The sequence below is a fragment of the Urocampus carinirostris genome, chromosome 1 (assembly GCF_059441175.1).
Source record: "Urocampus carinirostris isolate Australia breed hairy pipefish chromosome 1, RoL_Ucar_1.0, whole genome shotgun sequence".
NCBI classification, from domain to species: domain Eukaryota; kingdom Metazoa; phylum Chordata; class Actinopteri; order Syngnathiformes; family Syngnathidae; genus Urocampus; species Urocampus carinirostris.
In genome coordinates this window covers 39,707,757-39,730,327 of record NC_142349.1, presented here as the reverse complement: position 1 = coordinate 39,730,327, position 22,571 = coordinate 39,707,757, and the positions used below count along the sequence as shown (strand labels likewise).

The 22,571-nt window shown below is 41.3% G+C and overlaps 1 protein-coding gene across 1 annotated transcript; it reads right to left on the bottom strand.

Moving 5' to 3' along the window:
- Positions 1-81: 81 nt before the first annotated feature.
- Positions 82-21,947, bottom strand: LOC148374609 (opsin-5-like). The gene is made up of 6 exons (XM_088355275.1): positions 21,795-21,947; positions 20,413-20,500; positions 14,644-14,806; positions 9,925-10,052; positions 7,578-7,906; positions 82-2,585 (listed from the first exon to the last, which is right to left on the bottom strand). Exons 2-6 carry the CDS (start codon positions 20,498-20,500, stop codon positions 2,031-2,033), a joined length of 1,263 nt encoding a protein of 420 aa, XP_088211401.1. The 5' UTR covers positions 21,795-21,947; the 3' UTR covers positions 82-2,030.
- Between the last annotated feature and the right edge of the window lie 624 nt (positions 21,948-22,571).

Sequence of the window (22,571 nt, the reverse complement as noted above, 5' to 3'; positions counted from 1 at the left end):
TCTGCAGTGTCAAAGGAAATACAAGACTTCTTTCATGCCATCATTTTTATTTTTTTTGTACACAATGACTGACAGTTGATCTACAAAGCTAACCTAACTGTGGATAACACATTTTAATTAGAGAAGCTCTGCATGTTTTATTCAAATAGTCCCCATTTTTGGCAACATTAATTGTTTTACTATAAATCACATTTTTCTCAACATTGATTTTCATCAACACAAACTTTCCAAATTACCGTTTCTGTTTTTTAAGGAGATGTTTTGTATTTAGTTCCTTATACTTGTAATTTACTTTTATTAAAAACAATACTGATTTGAATCATAAGCAAAATCAAAATAGATGAACTATCACATAAATGTACATCTAAAAAATACTTTTGGCTGAGAAATTTGTATTTGACTAACGATGAGGCCCACTTAGACGGAGCTGAGGTGATGGTCCGCTATCTTGCTGCTACGGGTACCGCCAAAAACCTCGTGAAAGACTTGGCAAAAAATGTGTGAATATCCATCATTCTCTTTGTTGCATGACACAGTACACAGTATTTTACTTTACATTGTATTTTTGTGTTTGTGATGCAATGGATATTAGGTAAACTTGAGGAGTTATATCCGTTCTCTATTTTTAAGGAGCTAAATGGAATTTAGAACATTTTCTGCCCGCTGCTGCCATCTCCTGGCTCAAGTCTTCATTGCAGCCCCAGTAAGATAATTCACGATGCCTTACATACATTACGGTAGTTTTTATTGTACACTTTATTTTGACACAACAACAACATGTGCTTGTTGAAAACCGAAAGTGGAAAACACGTATCTGGAGCATTTATTTACGCTCAAAGACTCACTTCTAAATAAAGCAGCAGCAGACTAAAATACTAGTCTGGAGTCAAGATTTTTTCTTGTTTAAATTTGAAAATGCGGTAGAAGTTTTTAAGGGTCTAAAAGTGGTAGCGTAACCTGTAAAGCGATAGTGTTGGTAGGTGTGTGATGCGCGTGCAAGTACATGCATTTCTTAAATGCCCTCGAAAACAAAACAGAAACAGGAATTTTTGTCATCTTTCTTGACTTTCATTTGAACGTTTGAAGCAAGACTTCCGTACCATTTTCATGCTACACTAATAAATGAGGGGGAAAAACCTGCTAGGGCAAGCATGACAAAACTCTCGAATACTCCCTAAGCCCCCTACCTAATATGTTCAGCCCGAACAGCAAAAGTAAGATAAAAGCAAATAGGCAGAGTGGAATATAAAGCAGGGAGGTTCTTTAACCTTAGTTGGGAATTCATAAAACATACTTAATAGAGAAAATGTTTAACTTTCACCTCAAACAATGTATCCCACCTTAATACGAAATAAAACAACAATAATGTTGCATGTTTGTGCCAATTCAGAAAAAACAACTTGACCAAAATCAAAAGGTTACATAATGGATACACTTTGAGTATTGTAAATGATTGAACAACATGATATGCATTACTCGATGTTGTAAAGATGAGACTAAAAAAAGCATGGACCCAGTCAAAAGCCAATTAGCGGTAAGATTAGGCCTAAAAATTTCAGCCCGACCCGACATGTCCCTGCGGGTATTAAAGAGTAACCGAAAGCCCAGCCAAGTAACTTGATTTGAAGGACCAAGCTCGAAGAAAACACAAATTTTCATATTGCATTTATGAGGGACGGGCCGGGATTCTCTCTCGCTGACTATAAAAAAAATTATCCACTCGTTATTATTCTTTGTTTCTTTTTCTTTGTGTCGCGCTGTGGAGGATCCGTGCGATTGATTCAGTCCGCCTCTCACGCAGCGCCGATAGAGCCGCACAAAACCCTGCCGAACACCTCGCCAAACACCACACCGGGCCTGCCAACGCGGGCTGTGCAAGAGGGGGACTGAATCCATCCAACTTGCGACAGAAACAGAAAAAAGAGAACAATGATAGGTGTATAATTAAAAAAAAGGTCAGTGAGATAGAAGCCCGGCCCGAACCAGAACATAATGATTGACCTTTTGCGCCTGGGCTTAAAATCTTACCTCTAGGGCCAAGCCACTCTTGCCTTACCTGGGACCATTTCCAGATTAATATGGAGACTGTCTGGAGTCTGTTTAACACAGGTTAAACAGAACAGTGCGCTGTTCTGACTCACGCTTGGACCGCAATCCTCCTTTGCCGGGTGGCCACAAACGGCCACTTTTGGGTTAGCCAGGCCGTAGAATCCAGGACATCGGACAGAGCATTCACCAACATCTTTGTGACATTTCAGCGCTAACTTGGGAGATGAGTCGAGCGAAGGGAACTGTTCGGTACGTCTTTGGACTACCTGGAGTTTCACATTGACGCTTGACGGGCGGCAGCATTTGCCCGTGCAGCTGTTGAGTGAGCTCAGTTTCCTAAATATGACTTTGCGGAAGTTGGGCCTGAGAGTCATGTAGACCAACGGGTTGTAGATAGTGGAGGACTTGGCGAACATGGCGGGCAAGGCGAAGGCCAAAGGTGGGATATCCTCGAGGTGGCCGAAGGAAGCCCACATGGACACCAGAGCGTACGGACTCCACGCCAGGAAGAAACCCATGCAGACCGCCACGCTTAGCTACAAAGGACATAATTTTTGTAGTATTATTGCAGTATTTCTACAGAGGTGTTTCTGTACTATTTATGCAGTAGTATCTTTGTGGTAATGTACTTTTGGTCCATCTTAATGAGCACTCATCTATTGCAGCCTGGTCAACCTGTTGGGTTAGTTTTTGTGTATCTCCTTTTCAAGGTTTCTTATTTTTCTCATGCTGGGGTTTTTTTTTAGATTCCTCTTTTGCCCTAATGCAGACTATGTGATTCGGGGCTGTACAAATAAATATGACTTGACTTGACTATTTGGTTTGTAGTAATTTTGTAGTATTTTTGTAATAGATGCATAAACGGACAATGGGGAAAAAGCTGGCACTAAAAAAAACATTTGTCAGGGTATTACTTATTTTCTATTACGTATATTGAATTGAACCGCCTTTATAATCATTCATACCAACATTATGAAATGTTGTATGTGATTATTGTGTTAGACATGGCAATCCAGTGTAAACATGTAATAAATATAAGATAAAGGACTGTCAGGATAAATGGAAAAAAAATATTTCCAAAGTAGTGTTCAGACTTTGGCCCAAGTTATAATAATAACTGCAATGAAAGAATATTGCATCGTAACAGTAGTGCAATGAAAATTGTATACCGCATTTTCACGACTATAAGGCGCACCCCCAAAACATATTTTTGTCCTATTTTTTTCCATTCATAAGGCGCACCAAGCTATAAGGCGCTACAGTGGGAAGGTCAACAAAACTCAGATGATTCAGTTAAACTTATTAACCCCTTAACATTCTGACGGCTCGCAAAGAAGCAAATACGTGTCTGAGACACGTACGGACACGGTGTCTGTATGATGTTCCCAATCAGTCAAATGCATCATTCCACATATCATTAGGAAGGTTAAACTCTTGGGATTCAAGGAATGCCAAAAATTTCTTAGTTTCTATTTTCTTTTTTGCTGGCAACCGTGTGGACAGCAAAGTAAGGATTTAATTGTGCAGGAAAACGTGGTTCTTTACTGTGCAAATGACAATAAACTCTTTTAATTGAATTGAATTTTAAAATAGAGTCATCACAGAAATATCAATATCAGTCTGAAACAAGATACTGGGAAAATACAAAGTCGGGGTAGCTCACCAAAGTCATCTTGCAGCCATCACGTTCAATAATAATGGTCCTCTTACATCCGTGAGTGTAGTAAATCCATCCATCTATTATCTGCACCGCTTATCCTCAGTCAGGTCGCGGGGGTGCTGGAGCCCATCCCAGCTATCTTCGGGCAGTGGGCAGGGGACACCCTGAAATGGTTGCCAGCCAGTTGCAGGGCACACAGGGACAGACAATTCGCTCGCTCATTCGCACCTAGGGACAATTTGGACCAGCCAATTAACCTGAAATGCATGTTTTTGGAATGTGGGAAGGAAACCGGAGTACCCGGAGAAAACCCACGCAAGCACGGGGAAAACATGCAAACTCCACACAGGAGGCTCGATTGCATGACCTTAGGACTGTGCCGCACACGCACTAACCACCGCGCCGCCGTGCTGCCCGTAGTAAATCCAACTGTATTAAAATATTTACAGACTCCAATACACGCAATAATGCCAAAAAATGACAGAAAAAAATCAGCCGAGAAGCATCTGCATCAATGGACATTGCTTGTTGCTAGCTGTCTGTTTAGCACCATAATTCCTGTTTATAAATACAGACGGGTAAAAAATGTATTCGCCATGCCGTAGAGCAACCTAACATGTGATTCACATTCATATTTTTTGGCCAATTGCAGGCTTTGTTTTGCCCCACTTTAGCCTGTAAATGCTAAAAAGGACCCGCCTTCTCTACCTCTGAATAACTTAAGCCAATAGTGACCGATTCAAATGATGATTGACACATTGCTTAGGAAATGAAACGATATCCCAGCATACACCGCGGATTACTTCTCCTACGGGGGAAAATCTAGTTGGCGGCTGCTTGCCTTAGTTGCGAGACCTTGCGACTCAATATTGATCCATATATACGGTGCACTGTATTATAAGGACCATGGTCAGCTCTTTTAGTTGCGCCTTATATTCGTGAAAATACTGTATATACTGGATGTACTCTGTGTATGCAATCGTCAAAGTATGGCGAAAGTGACGCATTGGCGCACGGTGTGGCCGATGTAGCTCTGGTAGCTTCTGGTCAGACCTGGATGACCGCCTGGTGGGTGAGCTGCGGCTAATTGATTGTCTGATTCTTTGAATGAATTGATGTCAATTATTTTGGTTTCCAAATCCCTTTTACTTTTATGTGTCGTACCTTTAAGTTGTCCTTTTGTTGTTATGAGTTCGGATTTTTGTCTTGCTTTTCGTTCAATTTCCGCTAAGTCAAACTTTGAGTGTGCGCGTGTATCCGTGCACGTGGGATGCGATAGTTGTCTGTCCCTGTGTTCCCTGCGATTGGCTGGCAACCAGTTCAGGGTGTCCCCTGCCCACTGCCCGATGATTGCTGGGATGGGCTCCAGCACCCCCGTGACCCTATTGAGGATAAGCGGTGCAGCTAATGAGATGAGATGAGATTATTTTGCAGAACCGCCTTAATCCTCCTGGCCAGGGATTTCATAAAAGCCTCACAAATTTACCATGGGAATGCTTTTTCACTCCTCCATGACAACATGACTGAACTGGGAGATATTTGAGAAACTGTGCTTCTATTCCTTCCAGTTGAGAATGCCCCAAAGATAGGAGACATCTGGAGACATGCTTGGCCAGTCCATCCCCTTTACCCTTGGCCCCTTGGTCATCTTAGAAGTGTATTTCAGGTCATTGACACGCTGGCACATTGCTATGCTACCCAGTTTTTAGACGGAGTGGATCATTCCTTTCTCCAGGATTTCACAGTACATGCTTGAATTCATGTTTTCCTCAATGATATGCAACCACCACAGTTCCAGTTGTGCACTTATGCAGCCCCAAACCATGACATTCCCAACACCATGCTTGACTTTAGCCACGACACAAACAGGTCTGTACTCCTCCCATGGTTGACGCTTCACACCATCTGAGCCAAATAAGTCCATCTTTGTCTTACCAGAGGACATCTTTGCCCTTTGTTGACAGGCTTCTTTTTGTTGTGTCAAAGTGATGTTTCTTCAGTGATGTTTTATTAAACATTATAATGTAGAAATGTGAGGGGTGTACTCACTTTTGTGACATACTGTATCAGTTGCACAGAGTGCACGACCAACTCATCCACCACTGCATGTTGTAAGTAGAAACACTTTCCTTTTTGTATTTTTTTTTGCCTTCAATGGAGTACATTTTAATGAATTGGCGCGAGTCTATGTTTCCTGGAGCCCACTTCCTTGAGAATGTATTGCGCTATGCAGTTGCACGCTTGGTGTGAGTTTATTTAGTACATTTTATTGATTGTCTCCTTTTTGGATTCTTAGTCAATTGGTTTTTTAAACAAGCATAAGATCTCTGTATTCTTATAACGTGAAAACGTTTTATTTTATGTTCATAATTATAATAAGTAAACAGACCTGGATGATCACGTGGTGGATTGTATGGACAGCCAACTTATCCAACCCTGCATGTTGTCACACTGTGTTGCAGTTAAAAAATAATAAGGCAAACATTTGCATTCTACCTGGCATTATTATTTTACATTAAAATCAACAGCGATGTGGTGCTGCAGTTGCCTCCGTTGGAGGCACACCCCCGTCACATATATATGGTATCGTCATGGTATCACGTTTTTCATTCGGCGGAGCAGATTAAAAAGCCTGATGGGCCCTTGGGCCATACTTTTCCCATCCCTGGTATTCATAGTTTTAGTATGAGACCACATGCACCTGTATGTCGACAGTCAGCCGTAATGGACGGGTCCCATGGGTCTACAAAAATAAAGGAGTGTTTTTTTTGTGACTGCAGTTTATTTTGGAGTACTTATTTAAATCAATCCAATATCGCAACGGCTCTTGGCTCTTCCAGCCAGTGCTTTTTTATGGTAACTACTATATGCTTCTCTTTGGACCTAATCCACACATACATCTGCTTTACACAATTTCACCGGACAGGAGCTTGTAGACATCTGCTCCTAACATTTATACAACATCACTGACAAATTGGTGAAATTGTTGTCTGCTCCGTTGTTATTTGGTTCAGGAAGACACGGAGTAACTGTTGATAGAGGAAGCTAATGCTACTGCTGTGGTTACATAACCACTCTCAAAACTACAATCAGAGTTGATTCTGTATCTCACAGCTCCAGATTCTCTACCTATTGAATGAATGACCTGGAGCTCCTCTTGGAAAACTGACTTTTGTATTTAAATCATCACAGAGACCTGGCTCTACCCGATGGTATCGTGCAGCAAGTTGGTCGATCTCTACATTGCTTTTTGCACTGAAAGGAGAAGCCCTCCAATTTTGTTGTACTACTGTATAATCACAATATGTAGACCATTCATCCATGAATTCATATAGTCACCTACTGAGTGGGCACCAGAGTGAGAACCTCACTTGTAATGCCTGTTTTGGTAAAAGTGGCCACGTGCCATAAACCTAATGTGAATATATTGAGCCCTTTTCTGTCCAAAAGGAGCTCAAAAAAAAAAAACATAGCGTCTCTGAAAGCCCAGTCAAAAAGGGTGCACCCTTATCAGTTGAGTGGAGGGAAGGGATAGGATCTGAATGAACACAATGCACGCTAAAACTTGTTGCCGGCTGAAATGAGTCCCGGAGATCACCTTATTTGAACCCTAACCCCCACACCACACACTTTACTCTCGCACACAGGGGTCTTATTTGTACTGCAGTGAATATCTGTTGTCGTAATTTAGCCTGTAACCTTTAACGACAACCAAACTAGAGCTTTGAGTACCATATTTTGAATTTCAATCCCATAAATGATGAGGTACACTAATTGGCTCACACCCAACCAATAGGGCTGCCACACTTGGGTTGCCCGGATGTTATCACTATCAATAGGCCTATCAATGTCTCTTTAAGTTGTTTACCTTAACAATCATCATTTGGACAGCACTCATGTGCCTGGTGGCATGCCGCTCTATGGTCTTGTGTGAGGCGCGCACAGTGGCCAGGATGCCGGCGTAGGACACCAGGATGAGGCAGCAGGGCAGGATGTAGCAACAAGAGAAGAGGGTGACGGTGTAGGAGCGGGCCCCGGGCAGCCGGTTGGAAAGGCGCCAATTGATGCAGCAGCCGGTCCCGTACGGCTCCGGCCCGTACTCACCCCAGTGGCCCAGCGGGCAGCTGGCAAAAAGCAGCGCGTACAGCCAAGCGCAGGCAACCAGCAGGCGGCTGTGGACGCGCCTGAATCGGTTACCTGCCGGAAAGGTTGTACATTTTGCAACACAACAAAATCTGCGATTTGTATTTTGTTTTTGAAATCAGGCTTCTCCCTCATGAACAGCATCTAAGAATTGAATCCATCTATCAATTATCTGCACCACTTATCCTCAGTAGGGTCGCGGAGTCCAAGAATTTAATAAATAACATTATTTACTACGGGCAGCATGGCGGCGCAGTGGTTAGCGCTTGTGCGGCACAGTTCATGTCATGGGAACCTGTCGTGGGTTCAAATCCAGCTCCAGACTTTCTGTGCGGAGTTTGTATGTTCTCCCCGTGCTTGCGTGGGTTTCCTCCGGGCACTCCGGTTTCCTCCCACATTCCAAAAACATGCATTTCAGGTGAATTGGCCGGTCCAAATTGTCCCTAGGTGTGAATGAGCGAATGAGTTGTCTGTCCCCGTGTGCCCTGCAATTGGCTGGCAACCAGTTCAGGGTGTCCCCTGCCCACTGCCCGAAGATGGCTGGGATGGGCTCCAGCCCCCCCGCGACCCTAATGAGATTAAGCGGTACGGCTAATGAGATGAGATGAGATTATTTACTACTATAATTGGCAGCACGGCGGCGCAGTGGCTAGCGCGTGTGCGGCAGAGTTCTGAGGTCATGAGATAGAACATCCTGTGTGGGGTTTGCATGTTCTCCCCGTGCTTGCATGGGTTTCCTCCGGGCACACCGGTTTCCTACCACATTCCCAAAACATGCATGTCAGGTTAATTGGCCGGCCCAACTTGTCCCTAGGAGTGAATGAGCGAGCAAATTGTCTGTCCCTGTTTACCCTGCGACTGGCTGGCAACCAGTTCAGGGTGTCCCCTGTCCACTGCCCGAAGAAGGCTGGGATGGGCTCCAGCAACCCCGCGAAGATAAGCAGTGCAGAAAATGGATGGAACCCTATAATTTGAACCCTGACAAAGTACACAAAGTGGAGAACATTTATCTAAACATTAAAGCAACATACTCTTTTCTGAGAAATAGAGTACTGTGAGTCCAGTGTTGGGACTAACACGTCACAAAAGAACGTAATTACTTGTCTCACTAACCAGTACTGCAACAACCTTTTTCTTTACCATGCACTGGTTTAATGTCCAATTATGACATTAGTTAACAATAACAATAATAATAATGGTTGGTTGGCTAGATTTCACTAAGGTTTTAGGGGCACCATTTCCTGTGGTGTGCCTTGGGCAAGTACAGCCAGGTGGTGCCCATCACTCTCCAGGCCAACATATGTGTCCTAAAAACACTTTGTAATTACTAGACCATTAGGAATATACAGTAGATGACAAAAGGAAAAGGCTTTTCATTTTATCTCATTATCACACCATTTTTACTCACGGTACCAGTTAAAGAATGAAGAAAACGTCAAGTCGTCATGGAAGATTGAAACAAATGAAAAAAAAAGCACAAGGGAAACAACTCTTTGGTACATTGGACTTTGAAGGATATTAAAAGAATACACTGTAAATTGTATTTTTGGTATTGTGTTCATAGTTTACAATGTAAACAAAGGTAAACTTTACATTGTCAATATGTTTTTTTTTAATCATGGCCCCGCGTATTTAACAACAGAGTACTCAGTGATTTCTTTTCTGTACTCCACCATGTTTATTATCAGTGAGTGACGAATGACAACTGTATATTTTTCAGTACCTGCAAACAGGCTATTTTGCAGAACGCTGTCAAGATAAATCAAATGAAATTTACGGTAGTCATTGGCGTCCTCTGCTAAAACAATACGAGCCAACTATTGGCACAGGCACTCAATTAGAGCATTCTGTGCCCTCGACTGGGAAAAGACCATATCTTGAGGTCAAACCGAGGGCTCCGTTGCCGCAGATTAAGCAACATTAAAGCAATACTCGACGAGCGCAGCCCCTTGACTCGGCTGGTGGGCGAGGTATCAAAGAGAGCTTTGAATGCGCAGCGCTCGTCGGAGATTAGAGAAAATATCAACTATGGTCCGTTTTGGGATGCCGCAGCAGCCGCTTTGAAGACTTACCATAGAGCGGATAACACACTTTGACAAAGCACACCATGCTGAGAAGGGTGAGGGTGCTCAGACTGCAGATGCCGAACAGCATGCCGCAGAAGGCGTAGATGGAGCAAACCGCACTCCCGTACAGCCACCTGCGTGGGAGGCGGCGGGATGTGGGAAAAGCGAGGGAGAAAAGGAGAGCTTTTGTGTACTCATGGAAACAAACACAAGGTCATCGACGGAAGGCTTTGGCGAATGTAAACTGGAAAAGTGCATGGGTGAGGGCCCTTAAAAGTAGTCTTCAGGAACGTCGCAAGGAGCCCTAAAACATTCCGAGCCATCAATTACTGTTAATGTGAAGTCGTGAAAGGTTGACATTCGTGAGTTATTCTTGGATAGATAGATAGATAGATAGATACTTTATTCATCCCCGTAGGGAAATTCACACTTCCAGCAGTCTACCCTGTTGTTTATGAACAGATGAACATGATGCCCTAGGGGTGCTTGTAGCGAAGTGGATGACGTCACGCCAGTCCAAAATTTCGACATCCCTGCGGCAGATGGAAAACTTTTCTTTGTGAAAATCCAGGGATACACCACCTCGTGTTAGCAAGTCCGCCTCCTCTCCGATTCTCCCCGGTTTTCGTGTCTCCGTTTAGCGGCGTTGAAGCCGGATTGCTCCGGGTAGCTCCGGGTGGCTACACGTTAGCGTCCGGAATGCTAAACGTGAGCCACGTTTCCGCAAAAACACAGCAACTGCGCTCCCTGTGCGCTTCGATGTTTTCCACCAGCACTCGATGATCTTATTTGGTCGTGAGTTCGCATTTACCATGATTACGGATGGTACCGAAGACTTATAACGCCGCTAGCCACTTCGCGAGCTCCGGCTTTTCCTCCATCATAGGCCCCTTCATCACGCCGGCACGAGAATCTTCAGGGCAAGGAGTTGAAATTCCTTGAATAAACGCATTTCTTGTGCGTTAAAACCCATGTCCATAGGATAGAAGTAATCCATAGTGTAGTTGTCAAAACGGGAAGAAAAAACACCGAAGATAGGAGCAGACAATAAAACAACAGGGCAGAATGCTGGAAAAGGCAGCCGCTCGTGGCAGCGCCGCTTTATACAGATTCATCATTGAACAAATGAATGTGTTTTACTTTTTGGGATATTTTCTAAAAGAGAAGCAGCTGCAAATGGGGATTTGCCCAACTGTACATTGTTGTGAGAGGTAACACGAATGCAAGTATCTCTACTCTTTAAATCAGCACCAAGAGACTCAAGTCAAGCATCCATCCATCCATACATCCATTATCTGCACCGCTTATCCTCAGTAGGGTCGCGGGGGTGCTGGAGCCCATCCCAGCTATCTAAGGGCAGTGGGCAGGGGACACCGTGAACTGGTTGCCACCCAGTCGCAGGGCACACAGGGACAGACAATTCACTCACTCATTCACACCTAGGGACAATTTGGACCGGCCAATTAACCTGATAATGCAGGTTTTTGGAATGTAGGAGTGTCCGGAGGAAACCCATGCAAGCACGGGAGAACATGCAAAGGCTGGTAGCTGGATTTGAATCCATGACCTCAGAATTGTGCTGCACACGCCCTAACCACTGCGCCGCCGTGCTGCCTCAAGTCAAGCACTCTTCACATATTCACCGCCAGCTAACTTTAAAGAAAATGGTGGTATGATGTCTTTTGCATCAATGGCACAAATTAACAGCAAGAGCATCACTTGCCAATTATTGAAAGTTGGCAACATTTTTATGTAATAGATGACATTTGTTATAATGGAAACTCATTTATCAAGGATGGGTAGGGGAGTCATGATTATATTAAGAATTATTTCTGTATAACCAGTGTCTGAAATAACGTCTGCCCGGACGCCCGGGGCGTGCATCTTTTACGTCGGGCGTACAACTTACACAACGTCTCTGCCCGGGTGGCCAACAACCTTTTCAATGAAAAAAGACAAAAAAACGTTATTATTTCTTATTTTTTATTTATTTGATTTTATTTTGGTTTTCAAATAAAACGTTCGCTTTATTCCAATTTCGAAATCTTTGTTTGGTTTGTAAATTTTGGAATTTCGGTTCGTTTAGCAATTTGCATACTCGGCAGGCAATCAGAAGCCTGCATCGAATAACTTCGTGCTTCCGGACTTTCCTGAGCGTTATAAGGTCGTGCATATCATTTTCCAAAGTAGACGCACAGAGAACGCAAGAAAAATGGATAAGTGGTTAGGAATCAAGCCAAAACCTCAGCCCCAGAAGATTGAAAATAAGCTAACAAGATTGATGACGGTACAAAACGTAAACGTACATTAAAAGCATCGTGGAAAGAGGAGTTGACGTGGCTTGTAGGAGAAGACGCAACACAAACATTGCATGAATGAAGATGAGGAAATACAGGTACATACTCATGGCAGATGGAAAACATGCATTGCATGCAACGTTATATACATGCAATGAATGTTATAAGTAGATTTATAATAAACTTGATTTCAAAGTGTTGTTCTGTTATATATTCTGAGTATCAATCCTTAATACTTTGCAACAATTTTTTTATTTTTTTTGCGGTTAGTTGTCTTATTGTGTTTCAAGTTGTGGAAAATGGGGCAGGCAACTTTTCAGAGTTGTCTGCCCTGGTGTACGGTAACTTTTTGTCATGAGTTTCAGACACTAGTATAACACTCATTTTGTAATACTTAAACAAATTCAAAGTACAAATGCACATTACAAACAGGGTTTTACCGTATTAGTGCAATGATTGATCAGTCAATAATTATAACCGACCACAATCCCAAATATTGGATGCAACGGGAAATGAAACCATGTCGTGAGGTGAGAGCGCTGATTCCCAACCACTGGGAATCATTATCACACTATTTGTATTCACGGTACCAGAGACGAATGTTAAAGAATGGAAAAAAAACGAAAGTTGTCCTGATAGGTATAAACAAACGCAAAGAAGCACAAGGAGGAAAACAGCTTTTTGGTCTATGTGATGATGAGTTAGACTTTGAATGACGTTAAAAAAATATTGTAAATCATATGTCGGTATTGTATTCCTAGTTTACACCGTCAATAAATGATTTTAATCGTGGCGCACATATTCAACAAAGTATGTCACTTACAATGCTGAGTTCAAGCAGAGAGAAAGTAAAATCAAGTTTTATACTGATTTTTAACCAATTGCTACAGTTATCCAATAAAGTTAAGTCAAGGAGACTCAGAACACATCTTACTTGATTATGAGCAACAAGCTGCGGTTTATTATCAAATAGTCAGTATTTTCACATGGTAACAGACAGCCGCAAATGACGTTTTTAACATTATTAGATTTTACTCACCAATTATTACTTTTTTCCTCCTGCCTCCTTTTTGTCTTTCCTCTTTCAATCTTCTGTCACTATTATTTTTGTTTACATAAGAATCGCTAGCAACCTCGCACACAGTAAGTACCTGGGGGAGAGGCGATTTGAGCCAGCAGGGCACCTCAAGGGGGATTTGAGAGAGTCAATTATGATTGCATATGTGCAGTTTCAAATGTGAAAGAATAAGATATGCCCTTTGAATTTTTAACCTGTAGTTACTGTGTTATTACCGGGATAATTATTGGAAGTAGGGTTAAATAGAGTCAGTCAACCGCAAAAACAAAACAAAAATACTATAAAATCACAATGACCCAGCTCTGGTGAGCTCTTCAAAATTAGTCCATGGGCTACTCCGCTTTCCTTAAGAGGCTACCTGGGCCCCCCCGGGCACAGCTAGGCGACCCCTGGCACCAGTGTCATGTTTTTGTTTTAAAGCTTAAAATTTTGTATGGCTTAATTTGACAGTATAAATTTCTCCTGATCATTTGTGGTCACTGGGCCTCAAGCGGTAGTAATGGTTAATAATTTTACTTTTATTTGCTGTTATTTTGGATTTTGCTATATCTTTTCCCTTTTTTTTTGTGTGTGTAAAATAACCAAAATGATTAAAGTTAGCAATAATTTTACTTTTTTAATTTATTGTATTGCGTTTTTTAGTGCAATCTAAAGAACTTCATCATACAATATAATTAAATACATTTCCCTTTACTACTTTAAAAATAAGATTTTCTTATTTTTCTGGAAAAAGGACAAAAAGAGCAAGAATTAGAAGGAAGAAAACATTTTTACCTGTATTGTTTTTATGTAAAATATGAAAAATGATTAAAATTAGTAAAGGTTTTTGCAAGATTTTTTCATTTTATCTGAATTATTCTATCATTTTTTGCAGTGCAGCTTCATAAAAAATAAATAAATACATTGCCATGTACTGCCTCATGGACAGACAATTAAAAAGAATAAAAAGAAGGCAAAAAAAAAATCACAGTCTGCTGCTACCTACTGATATGGTTGGATGTTGATTAATTGGCTGGACACTCAAAGTAAAGATACTGAACAATGGTACATTTTTTTTGCATTGAATGTGTTAATCTCACACGGTCCCTTCTCAAGTTTTCTTCATTTTGCTCATTCTGGGTTTTTTGTGTTTTTCCTTGCCCTCGTGTAGGTTTTAGATCAGGGAATGGTGAAATAATAGTCTGTGGTGTGCCATAGTCTGTGGTCTGCTCAGCTCTTTGAGACTCCTTGTGATTAAGGGCTATACAAATTAACATGACTTGACTCGGCAAAGATAAAACTGCAATTTCCTGCTGCACACTGGAAAAATATTTCAGCAACACTGGTTAAAAAAGCACTGGTCTACGGTACCTGTGGTAGATGCTGGAGGTGATTGCCATTGGGTAGAGAGACAGTGTAAGGCCCAGGTCACTAAAGGCTAGGTTGATGATGAACAATTCAGCCGGCTTCAGAATTTGTTTTTTCTTGTAGGACACATACAGCAAAGTGATGTTGCCAAAAAGCGAACATATTCCTGCACCCAGAAAACACCACAGGACAAATGTCAACCAGAGCGCTACGTAACACATATTATATTCACAAAATTTTAGAGTAGGGTTACACTTTTCATTTTAAAACATGATTGATAGAGTTTGTCCCAAAATGGATTTTAGCAGCTGATAACTGAAATTTTTATTCCTTATATTAACTGAGTGACAGCAACCAGACTTGATTTTGAGGAAGTATGTTAAAAAATGCTACCGGAGGTATGAAACATAGCAGAAGTATAAAGACAACTTAGAAAGGAGTTCAACCATCAACACTAGTTACCATCACCTAAATAAGAGTTGAACGCTAATGGAACTGTTGAGGATGTCCTTCCATACGCCACGAACAAAACCAGAAAGGTAAGTAAATGTTTCTAATGAAGTTAAAAGAAAGTCTTTTCAGCAAGCTAGTTGTGAGGTAGGCATTTTAATATCATCTACTGCATCATAATTCCAAGATTAGGCGTGGGCGGATGGATCCAAATCTTGTTATTATCGATGCTAAGCAAGTATTTGGATCGGATCAATACTATTGTCCTGAGATCCATACTTCACCCCTCTGCCCCATTCTTTAAAGCAACACTTCTCTATGTAAATAGTGCAGCCCTGCTCTCGCTCTCTCACTCAGCGCCCAACCCCACTCACTAAGTTTCGCCTGTTAGCACCTCTACCGACCTTGCCTGCAACTGCCTCTTGCCTGCCGGACAGAAGAAAGGGTCCAATCTAGGTGCACACCCTTATCAAAAGCTTAATATGACAGAGACCAAAGACAGGAAGCGCAGCACAGTGTGTACTTTATTCCAACCACAGAAAACGACAATACCAGCTGTAATTTGAGTGGTAAAGTGGTCTGCTGGTGTTGTAATTTGACATGAAAACGTGAAAAAGGTTCACCGAGTGCAACGAGCTGCAACCTAAAATGTAAACATATTACTGTTCCTAGACAAAAAAAAATGTAAATCTGTTGTCACTATGGCAACATACCCAAAAGGGCTTGTTTGTTGCATTGCTGATGGTTTGACTCTCTTTTTGGCTCTGTAACAGGAGTAGAAGTTGTTATGGTTTTGGGGGATGGGACCGATGTGGGAAAAGCAGGAACTGGAGGCAGGGGTGCTCAAAAGAGGGATTGCATTTAATAATAAAAAGAGGTACAAAGTGACAAATAAAAATGGGTTCACAAAACAACGAAATGAGCAAACATAACACCTGACAAAGACTGAAACTCCAACTGGAAAATGCATGGAGCAAAGTAACAAATAAAGCGAAAACACAAACCTGGCATGGTGGTAGAAGTAAAACTGACCCTACAATATGTGAAGATCAAATTGTCTTGGTAAAGGGTTCAGGATAATTTGACACAAGTGTGTAAGGATTGTACACAACTGTGTCCAGTTCAAACCCTGGTTGGGGCCCTCTGGTGGTAGAAGATGCACCAACCCCAAGATGAAGTATTTCATTTTTTAGACTGTTAAAGTTTTTTTTTATCCACACTATTTAACCTTTCTTACGTTATTCTCAAAATGTTGCGCAATGGAAAGTATAGTTGATATTTTGACATTGTCTCATCCCATCTCACCGCCTATCCACAGTAGGGTCGCGGCGGTGCTGGAGCCCATCCCAGCAATCATCGGGCAGTGGGCAGGGGACACTCTGAACTGGTTGCCAGCCAATCGCAGGGCACACAGGGACAGACAATTCGCTCGCTCATTCACACTTAGGGACAATTTGGACCGGCCAATCCTCCTGAAATTCATGTCTTTGGAATGTGGGAGGAAATCGGAGTGCCCGGAGGAAATCCACACAAGCACGGGGAGATCATACAAACTCCGCACAGTAAGTCCGGTAGCTGGATTTGAACCCACACAGGAGGTTCCCAGGACCTTAGAACTGCGCCGCACACGCGCTAACCACTGCGCTGCTGTACCGCCCCATTTTGACATTGTTTTATTTGTATTTTTGTTACATTGCTGCTTTTTTTGCTTGACTCTCTAGGCTTTTGTTCTGAAACCGTTGTGATATTTTCATTTTATATTGTCAACGTTTGAATTGTTATTTAATAAAGATTGAACATTTTAAGTGCCTAAAAATCTTTGTGCAGTGTTTATCATAAATATAAACCACTCAAGGGGAGGGATCATTGGATAAATGAAGTCATTGAAGACCTCCCAAAGTGCTTTTACACTGTGCTTCACACTAACCCATTCACACACACTCACACACCGATAGCAGTGTCAGCCTGCTTATCGGGGGCATTAGGGATTCAGTGTCTTGCCCATGGACACTTTGACATATAACACGGAGGAGCCGAGAATCAACCCTGTGGCCTCCTGATCCCGAGACACCCGGTTTACCTCCTGAGCTACTGCCGCCCTAAATCTTCACAAAGATTGTGTGAAGTGATGACGCCACGTTTAAATTGAATGGTTAGAATAACAGTCACAATTGCTGGGGACCTGAGAGTCCATGTTATGGTTAACCATCATGTTTATTGACTGGGAATTAATTGTGTTTTCATACTTTCAGTAGCCTTTTAGATTAGATTTGCTTTCTTCAAAGTGATTTTAGGTTGCCAACACACGGTTCAATGTGTTGAGTACTGGGACAATTTTAGATTCAAGTTCATGTTTTTACTTTTTTTGAATGATCATCTAGCGTCATTCATAGTATTTGAGCCTATCCTGTCTTGTATAAAAGAAATAAGTAAATAAATAAATAAGTATTTCAAATGCAAAATTTTTGGAGGGTGCTTGGTTTCAATTTGGAGAAGCTTGAGTACTCCCCAAAACAGTCTAGTACGCCCCCAAAACAGTCTAGCTACGCCCAAGGTTCAGTATATATAGGGAAAAATAAATATTTGAATAATTATCAGCTGCTAAAATGTATGTATATTTTTTGTGACACCCTGTGTATATATATATATATATATATATATACCGTTTTTTCCGCACTATAAGGCGCACCGGGTTATAGGGCACAAACCCCCCAAAATAGTTTTTGGTCCTATATTTTCCATACATAAGGCGCACCAGATTATAAGGCGCTACAATGGGAACGTAGTTCAGTCAAACTTATTACCCCCTTAACATTCCGAAAGCTTGCAAAGAAGCAAATACGTGTCTCAGACATGTACGGAAACAGTGTCTGTACGATGTCACTCAGATGCATCGTTCCAAATATCATTCGGAAGTTTAAAGTCTTGGGATTCAAGAAATGCCAACCATTCCTTAGTTTCTATTTTCTTTTTCGCTCGCAACTTTACTGTGCATATAACAATAAACACTTGGAATTGAGTTTAATTTAAAAAAAGACCCATCACAGAAACATCGATATCACTCTGAAACGAGATACTGGGAAAATATATAGCCGGAATAGCTCACCGAAGTCGTTGTGTTCAATAATAATGTGCAACCATGGTCCTTTTATATCTGTGAGTGTAGTAAATCCAGGAGAGTAAAATATTTACAAATACAGAATAATAAAACATGTTTCCTCTATGCCGTAGTTCAAGCAAACTTGCTATTCACATTCATCTTTTTCGGCCAATTGCAGGCTTTGTTTTGCCCCTTTAGCCTATGCAAGCCTGTAAATGATAAAAAGGATGCGCCCCCTTTACCTCCGAATAACTTTAGCCAATAGTGATCGATTCAATGATGATTGACACATTGGTTAGCCAATGAAACGCCGGTATATAAATCCCAGCATACACCGCGGACTACTTCTCGTTCGGGGGAAAATCTAGTCGGCGGCTGCTTGCATTAGTTGCAAGACTTTGCGACTTTATATTGATCCATATATAAGGCGCACTGTATTATAAGGCGCATGGTCAGCTTTTGGAAAAAATAAAGGCTTTTAGGTGCGCCTTATAGTGCGGAAAATACGGTATATATATATATATATATATATACTGGACTGTCTCAGAAAATTAGAATATTGTGATAAAGTTCTTTATTTTCTGTAATGCACTTAAAAAAATAAAAATGTCATACATTCTGGATTCATTACACATCAACTGAACTATTTCAAGCCTTTTATTATTTGAATATTGCTGAATTTGGCTTACAGCTTAAGAAAACTCAAAAATCCTATCTCAAAATATTAGAATATCATGAAAAAGTATACAAGTAGGCTATTCAACTAATCACCTGAATCATCTAATATTCCGAAACACCTTGCGAGGGTTTCCTGAGCCTTAAAAACACTCAGCTTGGTTCAGTAAACTAAATCACTGCTGATCTGACTGCTGTCCAGAGGACCATCATTGATACCCTCCATCAGGAGGGTAAGACACAAAAAGACATTTCTCAAAGAGCAGGCTGTTCACAGAGTGCAGTTTCAAAGCATATCCACAAAAAGTCTGTTGGAAGGGAAAAATGTGGCCGGAAACGCTGCACAACCAAGAGAGATGACCGCAGCCTTAACAAAATTGTGAAGAAGAGCCGCTTCCAGAATTTGGGGGAGCTTCATAGACAGTGGGCTGAAGCTGGAGTCCAGGTATCAAAAGCCACAGTTCACAGACGTGTCCGGGAAATGGGCTACAATAGCCGTATTCCCATGGTCAAGCCACTTCTGAACTCAAGACAACGGAAAAAGCGTCTGACTTGGGCTATGGAGAAGAAGCACTGGACAGTTGCAGAGTGGTCCAAATTCCTCTTTTCAGACGAAAGCAAGTTTTGCATTTCATTTGGAAGTCAAGGCGCCAGAGTTTGGAGAAAGGCTGGAGAAGAGCAAAATCCAAGTTGCTTGAAATCCAGTGTGAAGTTCCCACAGTCAGCAATGGTTTGGGGAGCCATGTCAGCTGCTGGTGTTGGTCCACTGTGTTTCATCAAGTCCAGAGTAAATGCAACTGTGTACCAAGAGATTTTAGAGCACTACATGCTTCCATCTGCTGAAAAGCTCTATGGAGATGAGGATTTCATTTTCCAGCATGATCTGGCACCTGCCCACAGTGCCAAAACCACCAGTAACTGGTGCACTGACCATGGCATCACTGTCCTTGATTGGCCTGCTAATTGCCCTGACCTGAACCCCATCGAGAATTTGTGGGGTATAGTTAAGAAGAAGATGAAAGACACCAGACCTACAAATGCAAATGAGCTGAAGGCCGCTATCGAAGCATCCTGGGCATCAATAACACCTCAGCAATGCCACAGGCTGATTGCCTCCATGCCACGCCGGATTGATGCAGTAATCCGTGCAAAAGGATTCCCAACCAAGTACTGAGTGCATCAATGGACATTTTCAAATGTTTGACTTAGTTTTGCTGTTATAAAATTATTTATTTTACTTGGTCTGAGGAAGTATTCTAATATTTTGAGATAGGATTTTTGAGTTTTTTTCAGCTGTAAGCCAAAATCAGCAATATTCAAATAATAAAAGGCTTGAAATAGTTCAGTTGATATGTAATGAATCCAGAATGTATGACATTTTTGTTTTTTTAATTGCATTACAGAAAATAAAGAACTTTATCACAATATTCTAATTTTCTGAGACAGTCCAGTAATGCAAGGGCGCCAATTTTCACAATACACGAAGCCAGCCAAGCAATTCTCAAAGATTGAGGACTGAAAAATGAAAAAGCCCCAATTTCACTCACCAAAAAGAGAATACACAACTGCCACGGTGATGTCCACGGAGATGGGAATGCTTGAGTGGAATGCTGCCTCTTCATTGGACCAGCTCATCTGAACACATTTGTTTCACACTCCATTGGTCCTAGTCAATAGAGCATTTTTTTTTGTTTGCATGCTCCCTTGTATGAAGAATTATTACAAAATAGGGATTAGTGGCAAACAACTAAGCCGGACAGTCATACTTGGCGAATGATGGCAGGCAATGATAGGGTTGTTGCTGCAGATTGTATTTCCCGACAATGTGTTTAGCGGTTTCAAGTGGTAAGAAAAACATTTGTTCATTGAGCAAAAACAATAGTGATTATAAAATAAGCAGAAATACATAAACTACTATGTGAAAGGTACATTTTAAAAAAAAACTCACAGGTTGAGAAACTTGCATTTAAATTACACAACGTGAGCCTCATCCAATGGAAGCTATCATGAATTCCAGCAATCTTGCTGCTATTGGTACCTCAGAAAACAAAAATCAGTTTTTTTTCCCCTTCTTCCTGTGAGGTTTTTTTTTCTTTCATTATTTGTCTATTTTCTCATTTTATTGTTACTTTTCAGCTTCTTCCCCCCCCCCCTTTGTTCCATTTTCCTTTTTTTTTTTCATTTTTGGTCTTTTTGTCTTTTTTGTTTTCCCTTCTTGTATTTCTACTCTTTTTTTTGTTTTTCATCTGTTTTTTGGCTTCTTCTCTTTTTTGTATCTTCTTTCCCTGGTTTCCGTTTTCCTTTTTCTTCATTTTCTTTGCAAAAGGCATGGGCCAAAAATGAGAAGATAAATATTGAGGTGAGGTCACTTGAGTTACCATAGTTTTCTTCTTCCTTTATCACTTGTTTAGAGTCGGGTTACACAAAACAGCAACATCTTGTTGTCAAAAAATTTACATTGTCCCTTTCATGTAAGTGCAGCTGGTGCAAAATATAGATTTATTTATAATCTATTGATGTTTTCAAATTATTTCTAATGCTTTTTTTAAGTCTAAGATCTTATTCTGTGTAGCAAATGGTAAAAGGGATACTTGAGAACAGTGGAATGTCTTATCAGGACTTTTATTTGTGGAAGATTTGGCCCAACCTTAACCAGACCTTAGCTTTGATGGCCCCCCAAGTAAATTCAGTTCGAGACCTATAGTCTCAGGGGGTCCGGGGCAGGGTTGAAAATAAAGATAGTATTTAAATTTAGAAAATGACTCAACGCGGGAGAAGGAGCAAAACAACCAAACTAAACTTGTTGCTTTATGCATTCATGGTACCACCGTTGGTACATGCCTGGGAATCCTTTTCAAATTAAAATATTCCCCATCACCATTTAAAACAAAATTTTAACGGCACAAATACAAAACATTACCATTCCTACCTTGCGTCTTGATAACAGTTCTATTGGAACGCAATTAAATTCCGGAATCAAATAAGGAAGAAAATGTCACCGGAAGGAGGTCAGCTGATGTGTTGGCACCCCAAAAAAAATCTCCCGGATGTGCTTAGAAGCAGGACAGCACAGTTCTTGAGCGTCAAATGCAGCTGACAAAGACAAAATGAGATAGAGAAGCTTGCTCTCCTGAGAGCTTCTCAGACCCCCACCCCCTTTATTTTGCTCACCTCCTGCCCACAGACTCCAGCGTGATGACGAGAGTTGCGATATCCATAGTAAGATATACACAAGAGAGTTAATCCCGTTAATCTGACGGATAACGGTTCATTATCTCTCACAATGTAAACAATTTCATGTCTGTGACAAATTTTGTCAGACGGAACAATTTAGTCATTTGGTAAAATAAGGTTGAAAATATCGTATAATAGGGTGCTTATGCTGCAGTGGGAGTGATCATAACAAATTTCAACAACTGAAACCTTTACAAGAAACCGTGCATCCGTTCCCAGTGTTGGGAGTAACCCGTTACAAAGGAAAGCGTAACAAAGGAAAGCCTTCCTGGAACGCATTTAGCATATTTTTCTGTGTATCGGGTACTGTAATGTTTTCTTCATAAAACTTTAAAACACAACTGTCGTTATGACATGGTGCGTTAGTCCGCTAGCAGCTTTGATTGGTGATTCTTTGACAGTTCTTACTCTGTCCACAAATTAACATATAACCGTCGATCCTCCAGGAACACAACACTGAATATAATGAAAG

Excerpts from the sequence above, each read along its gene's own strand:
- LOC148374609 (XM_088355275.1), bottom strand. The coding sequence starts at position 20,500 with ATGAGCTGGTCCAATGAAGAGGCAGCATTCCACTCAAGCATTCCCATC. Across the intron at positions 10,053-14,643 it reads ACCTCCAGCATCTACCACAG|GTGGCTGTACGGGAGTGCGG; the intron begins GTACCGTAGACC and ends CCTCCCACGCAG. Across the intron at positions 2,586-7,577 it reads TCCAAATGATGATTGTTAAG|CTAAGCGTGGCGGTCTGCAT; the intron begins GTAAACAACTTA and ends TGTCCTTTGTAG.